The following is a 12,492-nucleotide window of genomic DNA, read 5'->3' as shown; positions in this document are numbered from 1 at the left end:
ATTAACGAATGAACGTTTGGCGACAGTAATTATTGCACAAATAAATGTTTATTGCAGTTTGGTCAATAGGAAAAAAACACAGCAGCAGCAGTTGATCAACAGTCACTGAACTAAAACTTGAAACATTATTACCATAAGTTACAGTAAAATGTGGGATAATGTACCGGCTTATCGTATATCTTCATTTGCCGAAGTATTCAATAGAGCATTGCTAGCCAGCCGAGGATGAAGCAAGTGCCTCCGAATGGTGTCACTTTGCTAAATCGTTTGTCAGAGGTAAATGCAAAGTAGTAGCATGGACCGCAGAACATCAGAATACCAGAAACCATGAAGACACCAGCCTGAAACATGCAACCTTATCAAGACCTGTATACTTCATGCGTCTAAATTCTGTACAGAAGCTAGCAAAGGTTCTTACCACATTTGACGCCCTGCAAAGCGGCAGGCCAAGCAAGGCCAAAGTGTGAATAAAGTGGTATCTATTGGCCGTTTCAAAAATCCTCATACTATCTCTAGCAGTCTCTTTCGGATATTGTCCTGAATTAATTCATACTGTTAATAGTATTATTTCTACAAAGTGTCGTGTACATTTTGATTAGAAGTGGAGGTGAGACAAGTGTTAAAAACAATTCAAGGTACCTAAAAACAATGAGCCCATTGCATGGAAATGATTCTGTGCAAATTTGAAGCGTACGAGTTACCATAATTTTTATATATAATTGCATCTTTTTTATGCAGATTTTTTTGGATTTTTATTTTTATAATTAAAAGGATCAAAATGATTATACTCTGCTATTTGTCAGCCAATTTTACTGTTTTTGGGCACATTTTGCTCACTGTCCAAATCTCCACAAATATTTAGAACAAAAATCAAGAAAACTTACCGTATAAAATGTTTATAATGCGCAAATGTAATATTCACAAACATCTTTTGGATGAAACTCGCACAAATCCATTTGTATACAGTCTAGAGATAAGTAAGTGTAAAATTTTTTTTACTCTATCTCTTGCAATCCCTATGCTTAGCAAAATAACCCAATAAACATTAGAAGCGGACAAAACAACACCAGAGTTTAATTATTTCAAATGTTCTAATTATAATACCTTTTCTCAAATTGTTAATATCTTAACTTGTGTTATTCGAATCTGCTCAGAATTATTCCTAATCGCAGTATGAATATCATTTCATTCATTCATTTATATTTATATTTATATTGTTCATTTGTGTTCAGTCATTAGCACAAATATCGTTGCTGAGATTTTTCCCCAGTTTTTTTTTTTGATTTCTATCTTTTGATTCAGATGGCAAGGACCATTCAGATTGAAAGAAAGATCAAGTCAACATGTTTCAACTTACGGTGAGATCCATATGCACCAAGGACTACTGCTAATGCTCCACTGAATGCTGCAAGTCTCACGTACGGTCCGGTAGCGGCTGCAAGCTTCCATAACGGCACAGGAGATGGTACAACCATTTTAATATCTGTCTGTGGAGTTAATCCTACGTAACTCACTAACTGAAATTGCAAAAAAAACAAAATAGCAATCAAATTGATTTTCACTGTGATCAACTTTGTTTTAGTACTAAAGGATGAAAATTTATGGAAGACAAAGAACTACCAGCACTATGGATTACTATGATGAACATTCTGGAATTGAAAATATGCGAAAAAGTTGCACAAAAAAAAAAAAATTCTGAAAACTGAACGATCTGTGAATTTATTTATTCACTTAATTAAGTATACTAGATATATACAGATAATTATTAATTGATAAAATGTAAATATACAGGGCATGACTTTTACTTATGTCTGTTCTAAGTGGAAAAATACGAAGAAATAATATGAAAATAAATAATGCGTTGTCATCCAGTGCGCTGGTATATCGATTAACACTTACGCCGGTGATTGTGCTCTTGGCGATGTCAAATGCGTTAGAACTAAGGGGATTAGTATACAACGCGTAATTCAACGCTTCTTGAATTCCCATTTTTCGATTCAACCTATCCTAACCTAACCTAAGACGTCGTACCGATTAGTTTAAATGCGGTGCTCAAATTCATTTCAATTCGTTTGAGATCATTGCTCACTCACGCGCACGTTTGATACTTTTTCTGCAAAGTCCACTCCGCCAATGTAGGCTGGATTTTCACGGGCAGCAAAAAATGTCGCAGTATTTTACTGCTGAGTTTTTGACCAATAGAAAATGCCAAAAAAAGTTAAAGCAGGAAAGCACTACCTTAAGGGGCGTGTTCGGAAATTGACTGAAAATACTGTCAGTACAATAGTATAGTCAATGTGACGTATACTGTAGATTTTCAGTACTGACAGTACTTTCAGTCAATTTTCGAACACGCCCCTTAGCATAGATTTCCACAGGCGTCAAATTGGCGCTATGGCAACAGTGCCAAGCTGTCGGCGGCAAAACGACTCTCATGAAAATGAGCACTGACGCAACAGTAAAATATCGCATGTCAAAACTGTGATTGAGTCAGTGGTACTGTTGCGTTTTTATCCTAAGAATTGAAAAATCTAGGATTGATAATTCGAAATTTGAACAAATGTAGATAATGAAGCAGCAAAAAGGAAATCAATTTAAACGTTAGCAGTTTTTTGAGGGGAGAAAATAATCCAACTCATTCTCATTAATCCAGAATCGTGCACTCGTGCATAATTATCATGCCTTTTCATACGTTTATTACCGCATGGTCTACACTGAAAACATTGTGGTGTGTCCAGAGCCTTTCTTCTGAACAATCGCTCTATTTAATAAAAAAGTTCTGAACAAATGAACAGGTAAAAAAGATTATAATAACAATAGTATATGTTGTAATAGTATAGTTGACTGTGGGATGAGATGCCGAAAACAAAACAAAAAGCATCTAGCAAACAAAACTCCCTTTGACAGCTGTCATCGGCTGTTTATGACAGTCTTAGACAAATATTTTTATAGGTATCTGTTTCTGAGACCCAAAAAATAAACATGCAAATGAGAATTATTAAGATGATTCCCGACGGGAATTGTCTTTTTCGCGCACTGGCGTATTGTGTATAACGGCACTCGAGATCGCGACACGCAGAGGTGAGACTGAGTATCGTTTCAAATATATACTGGCAAACATGTCAGTAGAAGTAATGAAACAGAACTCGAGGAGAGTTATATCAGAGAAGAAATAGGTTTTTTCGGATCCTGTAAATCCTTGATCCGGTTAACCACTAAGTAAGGGCCTTCCCAATTTCTTTGTAGTTTCGGACACCATCCTTTCTGCCTTCGAGGTTGAAAGAGCCAGACAGAATCTCCGGGATTAAATTTTATATCCCTGGCTCGAATATTATAACGAGTTTTTAATTTGTCTGAAGCTATAGAAATTCTACTTACAGCAAAGCTATGAATTTCTTCTACTGTGGGGAAAATAATAACTATAGCAAAATAAGTCGCCAAATGCAATTGGGGACGCATGGCATCGGGGGTTTTGTACATGTGAGCGGATTCGTTTACGAAAACAATCTGAGCAGACCTGCATAGGGAGCCAATAGCAATGTCGGGTTGATCGGAAACAACCGATCAACAGTTGCAGACCTGTCATCAAATCAGCACAAATAAATTCACCTGTCTAACAGACACTGTATAAGGAAATAGTGAGGCGCGTACCGCCGAGACCTCGGCGGCGAGCGAAGCGAGCGCCGAGGTGGGGTTGGCGCGCGAAGCGCGCAGGGGCGCAGCCCCTAGTAAACAAAAATAAAAAAGATATTAACACTTTATTCATTTCACTGCATTACATGTATGACGATTCTAGAATAATGAGAATGAATTAGATTTTTTTTCTTATATCTCTAACAGCTACTCATAGAGCTTATAGAAAAGTTTTGTGGAATACGCTGCGAGCGAAGTATTAAAAGTACAGCCGAAAACGTAAGATTTTGTTCGTAATTCATCTGCTGTTGGTCCTCAGGGTGTCCCTAAATTGCCTCCCACGGACTAGCCAGCATGATACCTCGTTAAAATCCAACCGAGAATTTTTTTTCCGGAAGCTCGTCCGACGCGTAGTTTTTGAATTATAAGCGATAGCGCTAGGCCAATCAGAGTGCACCATTTCATCTAGATTTGCCGCCACGGATATTGCTGTTTTGTTCGTCTGGGTGAATTATTATTATTCGTTTACAAATTAAATATCGGCACCTCCCCTCTCTCCCTGTTGTACCCCTTCTCGAGCGCTGACCTCGGTATTGTTGCCGCGGCATACGCTGCCGGCCGCACATCCATGGGCGCACACTTGTGTGTGTAAACAGAAGCGCATCCTCAAGCATAAGGGGTACAGCAGCGAAAGAGGGGAGGTGCCGATATTTAATTCGTAAACAAATAATAATAATTCACCCAGACGAACAAAACAGCAATTTCCGTGGCGGCAAATCTAGATGAAATGGTGCACTCTGATTGGCCTAGCGCTATCGCTTATAGTTCAAAAACTATACGTCGGACGATCTTCCGGAAAAGAAATTCTCGGTTTGATTTTAACGAGGTATTATGCTGGCTAGTCCGTGGGAGGCAATTTAGGGACACCCTGTATACGCTTTATTGAATGTCTTTTCGGCATTTTTGAGGGTTAGAATTATGTGATTTAAAAAAAGTCCTGCAAAACGATTTTACGACAAAAAGGTTCCAAACTCCGAGAGTCGCAAATTTTTGGCTGATTTTGGGATATGCTGATATCGATTTATTCACAATCAGTATCAACATAATTTTGCAACGAATCAAAACTTACGGCTGAAAAACATCAAATTTGCACTGGATTTTTAACGAGGTGGGAAAGAAAAATCAGAAACTCGTAGGGACAAAGTTCCAGTTCCAGTTTATTCAATGTAGTACAAGTGTTCAGGTGTCAGTGTATACTACTTTACCAAGTTTCCAAATACTATAAATCTATTATGTTATACTAGTGCATTATACTAATGATTTTATACCAATAATTACTATAATAATATTCTCATTGATATAATCAGTACGTTATTTCTATATAGAATAGATACTGCGTTATATATTGCATTGAGCAGAATATGAACAATGTTGTATAAAATAGTTATTAATGTTGTTTGTAAGCGTAGTTTGGGGTCCAGTCTGAGTACCTACAATGCTAAAAGCTACAATGCACCTCTGCAGGATTCGAGATGTGTAATGTTGTATTACTATTATACGTAACAATGAATAAATTGAATAACACCTACTGGAATTTCTTCGTCATTTTTTCGTATCTTCTCAGGTATTGGTCCCACGACGCTCCAAATACCTTTTTGTAATACTAGAGTTCCAATAAGTCTGGAAAGGGGTCGTCCGAATTGATTCTATGACGAAAAATTATCCGCTCGAAAAAAAAGGAAGGTAGACCTCGTCAGTTTTTTTCTATCCGTTGTTTGTGAATTTTAGACAATGCTGAAATCAATCTATTCATACGGTACATAGACGTACTCAACTGAGAGAAGTCGATTCAACGCAGTTCCAATACGCTGCGAGGAACGCACCAAGAGTAGCCTACAAAGGATAGAAGATTCCGTTAGTAGTTCCCCCGCTGCTGACCTTTTTTTTGCTGGCTATTTTTTGTGCTATTTTTGAGTTCCTGTGGGTCCAATTAGTGTAACGATCATACTAATCGAATCTGAGACTAATATCTTTCGGTCAAAAAATGAAAAAAAAGTAAGGCTATCCCTTTTGCATTTTTGGCGAAAATTTTCCCGATTTTGAAAAGTGCCGGAATGAATTCTTCCATGCACTATTCCGACGTCATTTTGCGAGAGAAATCGATTGGGTGCAGTCCCAATACGCTGCGATAAACGGATCAAAAGTTACAGCCGAAAAACGAGACCTGTGTTTTCAACATATTTCAGCTGGTGCTTTCTGCTTCATAATTTCTCTCCTGTTGATCCCACGCTCTTTCCGCTGCGTTTTCTGAGTTCCTAGGGGTCCAATTAGTCGGGGAAGGGTCATGTGAATCGAATCTGAGATCACAAATTTTCGGCTCCAAAAATGAAGAAAATGTAAGGCTAACCCCTTTGCATTTTTCTCAAAAATTTTCGCAATTTTGAAAAGTGCCGGAATGAATACTTCCATGCACTATTCCGACGTCATTTTGCGAGAGAAATCGATTGGGCGCATTCCCAATACGCTGCGATAAACGGATCAAAAGTTACAGCCAAAAAACGAGACCTGTGTTTTCGACATATTTCAGCTGGTGCTTTTTCCTTCGTAATTTCTCTCCTGTTGATCCCACGCTCTTTTCGCTGCGTTTTCTGATTTCCTAGGGGTCCAATTAGTCGGGAGGGGGTCATTTAAATCGAATCTGAAACCACAAATTTTCGGCCCCAAAAATGAAGAAAATGTAAGGCTAACCCCTTTGCATTTTTCTCAAAAATTTTCGCAACTTTGAAAAGTGCCGGAATGAATACTTACATGCACCATTCCGACGTAATTTTGCGAGAGAAATCGATTGTGCGCAATCCCAATACGCTGCGATAAACGGATCAAAAGTTACAGCCAAAAAACGAGACCTGTGTTTTCGACATATTTCAGCTGGTGCTTTTTCCTTCGTAATTTCTCTCCTGTTGATCCCACGCTCTTTTCGCTGCGTTTTCTGAGTTCCTAGGGGTCCAATTAGTCGGGAGAGGGTCATTTAAATCGATTCTGAGACCACAAATTTTCGGCCCCAAAAATGAAGAAAATGTAAGGCTAACCCCTTTGCATTTTTCTCAAAAATTTTCGCAACTTTGAAAAGTGCCGGAATGAATACTTACATGCACCATTCCGACGTAATTTTGCGAGAGAAATCGATTGTGCGCAATCCCAATACGCTGCGATAAACGGATCAAAAGTTACAGCCAAAAAACGAGACCTGTGTTTTCGACATATTTCAGCTGGTGCTTTTTCCTTCGTAATTTCTCTCCTGTTGATCCCACGCTCTTTTCGCTGCGTTTTCTGAGTTCCTAGGGGTCCAATTAGTCGGGAGAGGGTCATTTAAATCGAATCTTAAACCACAAATTTTTGGCTCCAAAAATGAAGAAAATGTAAGGCTAACCCCTTTGCATTTTTCTCAAAAATTTTCGCAACTTTGAAAAGTGCCGGAATGAATACTTACATGCACCATTCCGACGTAATTTTGCGAGAGAAATCGATTGTGCGCAATCCCAATACGCTGCGATAAACGGATCAAAAGTTACAGCCAAAAAACGAGACCTGTGTTTTCGACATATTTCAGCTGGTGCTTTTTCCTTCGTAATTTCTCTCCTGTTGATCCCACGCTCTTTTCGCTGCGTTTTCTGAGTTCCTAGGGGTCCAATTAGTCGGGAGAGGGTCATTTAAATCGATTCTGAGACCACAAATTTTCGGCTCCAAAAATGAAGAAAATGTAAGGCTAACCCCTTTGCATTTTTCTCAAAAATTTTCGCAATTTTGAAAAGTGCCGGAATGAATACTTCCATGCCCTATTCCGACGTCATTTTGCGAGAGTAATCGATTGGGCACATTCCCAATACGCTGCGATAAACGGATCAAAAGTTACAGCCAAAAAACGAGACCTGTGTTTTCGACATATTTGAGCTGGTGCTTTTTCCTTCGTGATTTCTCTCCTGTTGATCCCACGCTCTTTTCGCTGCGTTTTCTGAGTTCCTAGGGGTCCAATTAGTCGGGAGAGGGTCATTTAAATCGGTTCTGAGACCACAAATTTTCGGCTCCAAAAATGAAGAAAATGTAAGGCTAACCCCTTTGCATTTTTCTCAAAAATTTTCGCAATTTTGAAAAGTGCCGGAATGAATACTTCCATGCACTAGTCCGACGTCATTTTGCGAGAGAAATCGATTGGGCGCAGTCTCAATACGCTGCGATAAACGGATCAAAAGTTACAGCCAAAAAACGAGACCTGTGTTTTCGACATATTTCAGCTGATGCTTTTTCCTTCGTAATTTCTCTCCTGTTGATCCCACGCTCTTTTCGCTGCGTTTTCTGAGTTCCTAGGGGTCCAATTAGTCGGGAGAGGGTCATTTAAATCGAATCTCAAACCACAAATTTTCGGCCCCAAAAATGAAGAAAATGTAAGGCTAACCCCTTTGCATTTTTCTCAAAAATTCTCGCAATTTTGAAAAGTGCCGGAATGAATACTTCCATGCACTATTCCGACGTCATTTTGCGAGAGTAATCGATTGGGCGCAGTCCCAATACGCTGCGATAAACGGATCAAAAGTTACAGCCAAAAAACGAGACCTGTGTTTTCGACATATTTGAGCTGGTGCTTTTTCCTTCGTAATTTCTCTCCTGTTGATCCCACGCTCTTTTCGCTGCGTTTTCTGAGTTCCTAGGGGTCCAATTAGTCGGGAGAGGGTCATTTAAATCGATTCTGAGACCACAAATTTTCGGCTCCAAAAATGAAGAAAATGTAAGGCTAACCCCTTTGCATTTTTCTCAAAAATTTTCGCAACTTTCAAAGTGCCGGAATGAATACTTGCATGCACCATTGCTACGTAATTTTGCGAGAGAAATCGATTGTGCGCAATCCCAATACGCTGCGATAAACGGATCAAAAGTTACAGCCAAAAAACGAGACCTGTGTTTTCGACATATTTCAGCTGGTGCTTTTTCCTTCGTAATTTCTCTCCTGTTGATCCCACGCTCTTTTCGCTGCGTTTTCTGAGTTCCTAGGGGTCCAATTAGTCGGGAGGGGGTCATTTAAATCGAATCTGAAACCACAAATTTTCGGCCCCAAAAATGAAGAAAATGTAAGGCTAACCCCTTTGCATTTTTCTCAAAAATTTTCGCAACTTTGAAAAGTGCCGGAATGAATACTTACATGCACCATTCCGACGTAATTTTGCGAGAGAAATCGATTGTGCGCAATCCCAATACGCTGCGATAAACGGATCAAAAGTTACAGCCAAAAAACGAGACCTGTGTTTTCGACATATTTCAGCTGGTGCTTTTTCCTTCGTAATTTCTCTCCTGTTGATCCCACGCTCTTTTCGCTGCGTTTTCTGATTTCCTAGGGGTCCAATTAGTCGGGAGGGGGTCATTTAAATCGAATCTGAAACCACAAATTTTCGGCCCCAAAAATGAAGAAAATGTAAGGCTAACCCCTTTGCATTTTTCTCAAAAATTTTCGCAACTTTGAAAAGTGCCGGAATGAATACTTACATGCACCATTCCGACGTAATTTTGCGAGAGAAATCGATTGTGCGCAATCCCAATACGCTGCGATAAACGGATCAAAAGTTACAGCCAAAAAACGAGACCTGTGTTTTCGACATATTTCAGCTGGTGCTTTTTCCTTCGTAATTTCTCTCCTGTTGATCCCACGCTCTTTTCGCTGCGTTTTCTGAGTTCCTAGGGGTCCAATTAGTCGGGAGAGGGTCATTTAAATCGATTCTGAGACCACAAATTTTCGGCCCCAAAAATGAAGAAAATGTAAGGCTAACCCCTTTGCATTTTTCTCAAAAATTTTCGCAACTTTGAAAAGTGCCGGAATGAATACTTACATGCACCATTCCGACGTAATTTTGCGAGAGAAATCGATTGTGCGCAATCCCAATACGCTGCGATAAACGGATCAAAAGTTACAGCCAAAAAACGAGACCTGTGTTTTCGACATATTTCAGCTGGTGCTTTTTCCTTCGTAATTTCTCTCCTGTTGATCCCACGCTCTTTTCGCTGCGTTTTCTGAGTTCCTAGGGGTCCAATTAGTCGGGAGAGGGTCATTTAAATCGATTCTGAGACCACAAATTTTCGGCTCCAAAAATGAAGAAAATGTAAGGCTAACCCCTTTGCATTTTTCTCAAAAATTTTCGCAATTTTGAAAAGTGCCGGAATGAATACTTCCATGCCCTATTCCGACGTCATTTTGCGAGAGTAATCGATTGGGCACATTCCCAATACGCTGCGATAAACGGATCAAAAGTTACAGCCAAAAAACGAGACCTGTGTTTTCGACATATTTCAGCTGATGCTTTTTCCTTCGTAATTTCTCTCCTGTTGATCCCACGCTCTTTTCGCTGCGTTTTCTGAGTTCCTAGGGGTCCAATTAGTCGGGAGAGGGTCATTTAAATCGAATCTCAAACCACAAATTTTCGGCCCCAAAAATGAAGAAAATGTAAGGCTAACCCCTTTGCATTTTTCTCAAAAATTCTCGCAATTTTGAAAAGTGCCGGAATGAATACTTCCATGCACTATTCCGACGTCATTTTGCGAGAGTAATCGATTGGGCGCAGTCCCAATACGCTGCGATAAACGGATCAAAAGTTACAGCCAAAAAACGAGACCTGTGTTTTCGACATATTTGAGCTGGTGCTTTTTCCTTCGTAATTTCTCTCCTGTTGATCCCACGCTCTTTTCGCTGCGTTTTCTGAGTTCCTAGGGGTCCAATTAGTCGGGAGAGGGTCATTTAAATCGATTCTGAGACCACAAATTTTCGGCTCCAAAAATGAAGAAAATGTAAGGCTAACCCCTTTGCATTTTTCTCAAAAATTTTCGCAACTTTCAAAGTGCCGGAATGAATACTTGCATGCACCATTGCTACGTAATTTTGCGAGAGAAATCGATTGTGCGCAATCCCAATACGCTGCGATAAACGGATCAAAAGTTACAGCCAAAAAACGAGACCTGTGTTTTCGACATATTTCAGCTGGTGCTTTTTCCTTCGTAATTTCTCTCCTGTTGATCCCACGCTCTTTTCGCTGCGTTTTCTGAGTTCCTAGGGGTCCAATTAGTCGGGAGGGGGTCATTTAAATCGAATCTGAAACCACAAATTTTCGGCCCCAAAAATGAAGAAAATGTAAGGCTAACCCCTTTGCATTTTTCTCAAAAATTTTCGCAACTTTGAAAAGTGCCGGAATGAATACTTCCATGCACTATTCCGACGTCATTTTGCGAGAGAAACCTATTGGGCGCAGTCCCAATACGCTGCGATAAACGGATCAAAAGTTACAGCCAAAAAACAAGAACCTGTGTTTTCGACATATTTCAGCCGGTGCTTTTTCCTTCGTAATTTCTCTCCTGTTGATCCCACGCTCTTTTCGCTGCGTTTTCTGAGTTTCTAGGGGTCCAATTAGTTGGGAGAGGGTCATTCAAATCGAATCTTAAACCACAAATTTTCGGCTTCAAAAATGAAGAAAATGTAAGGCTAACCCCTTTGCATTTTTCTCAAAAATTTTCGCAATTTTGAAAAGTGCCGGAATGAATACTTCCATACACTATTTCGACGTCATTTTGCGAGAGAAACCTATTGGGCGCAGTCCCAATACGCTGCGATAAACGGATCAAAAGTTACAGCCAAAAAACAAGAACCTGTGTTTTCGACATATTTCAGCTGGTGCGTTTTCCTTCGTAATTTCTCTCCTGTTGATCCCACGCTCTTTTCGCTGCGTTTTCTGAGTTCCTAGGGGTCCAATTAGTCGGGAGAGGGTCATTTAAATCGATTCTGAGACCACAAATTTTCGGCCCCAAAAATGAAGAAAATGTAAGGCTAACCCCTTTGCATTTTTCTCAAAAATTTTCGCAACTTTGAAAAGTGCCGGAATGAATACTTACATGCACCATTCCGACGTAATTTTGCGAGAGAAATCGATTGTGCGCAATCCCAATACGCTGCGATAAACGGATCAAAAGTTACAGCCAAAAAACGAGACCTGTGTTTTCGACATATTTCAGCTGGTGCTTTTTCCTTCGTAATTTCTCTCCTGTTGATCCCACGCTCTTTTCGCTGCGTTTTCTGAGTTCCTAGGGGTCCAATTAGTCGGGAGAGGGTCATTTAAATCGATTCTGAGACCACAAATTTTCGGCTCCAAAAATGAAGAAAATGTAAGGCTAACCCCTTTGCATTTTTCTCAAAAATTTTCGCAATTTTGAAAAGTGCCGGAATGAATACTTCCATGCACTAGTCCGACGTCATTTTGCGAGAGAAATCGATTGGGCGCAGTCCCAATACGCTGCGATAAACGGATCAAAAGTTACAGCCAAAAAACGAGACCCGTCTTTTCAACATATTTCAGCTGGTGCTTTTTCCTTCGTAATTTCTCACCTGTTGATCCCACGCTTTTTTCGCTGCGTTTTCTGAGTTCCTGGTGGTTCATTAGTCAGGAAAGGGTTACACAAATCGAGTCTGAGACGAAAAATTTTTGGCTCCAAAAATGAAGAAAAAAACAGCGCTAAATATTGCCACAGAATTTTGCTGCGAGTGAAAATCTAGCCTTGGGATGCTACCGTTATGTCTATAAGCTCGATGGTACCGCGCTGGATGGGGAACAATTTTTTCTGGCATGTTGCCTGTTCACAAAGCGAATTACCCACAAATCCCGAATATCCCTAGAATCCTGTAGAAGCGCGTGCTAGTGTATATACTACTAGTGGCGGTAAAAAAGTACGGAGGAAGAGTGAGATAGAGCATACATGCGACGCATAACCAGTCCTCGTCTCTCTACAACCTAGTTGGCCGATATGTTTTCTTTCCGACGATCAAACGCAGAG

At 40.0% G+C, this 12,492-nt stretch overlaps 1 protein-coding gene across 1 annotated transcript; it reads right to left on the bottom strand.

Annotated features, from left to right (window-relative positions):
- Window positions 1-29: 29 nt before the first annotated feature.
- Window positions 30-2,295, bottom strand: LOC107227910 (transmembrane protein 256). The gene is made up of 5 exons (XM_046733042.1): window positions 2,094-2,295; window positions 1,900-2,017; window positions 1,358-1,517; window positions 419-537; window positions 30-341 (listed from the first exon to the last, which is right to left on the bottom strand). The coding sequence occupies exons 2-5, from the start codon at window positions 1,987-1,989 to the stop codon at window positions 198-200; spliced, it is 513 nt and encodes a 170-aa protein (XP_046588998.1). The 5' UTR covers window positions 1,990-2,017; window positions 2,094-2,295; the 3' UTR covers window positions 30-197.
- Window positions 2,296-12,492: the final 10,197 nt, after the last annotated feature.

Source organism: Neodiprion lecontei, chromosome 2, assembly GCF_021901455.1.
Source record: "Neodiprion lecontei isolate iyNeoLeco1 chromosome 2, iyNeoLeco1.1, whole genome shotgun sequence".
Taxonomy (NCBI): Eukaryota; Metazoa; Arthropoda; class Insecta; order Hymenoptera; family Diprionidae; genus Neodiprion; species Neodiprion lecontei.
This window is presented reverse-complemented; position numbering and strand designations above follow the sequence as displayed.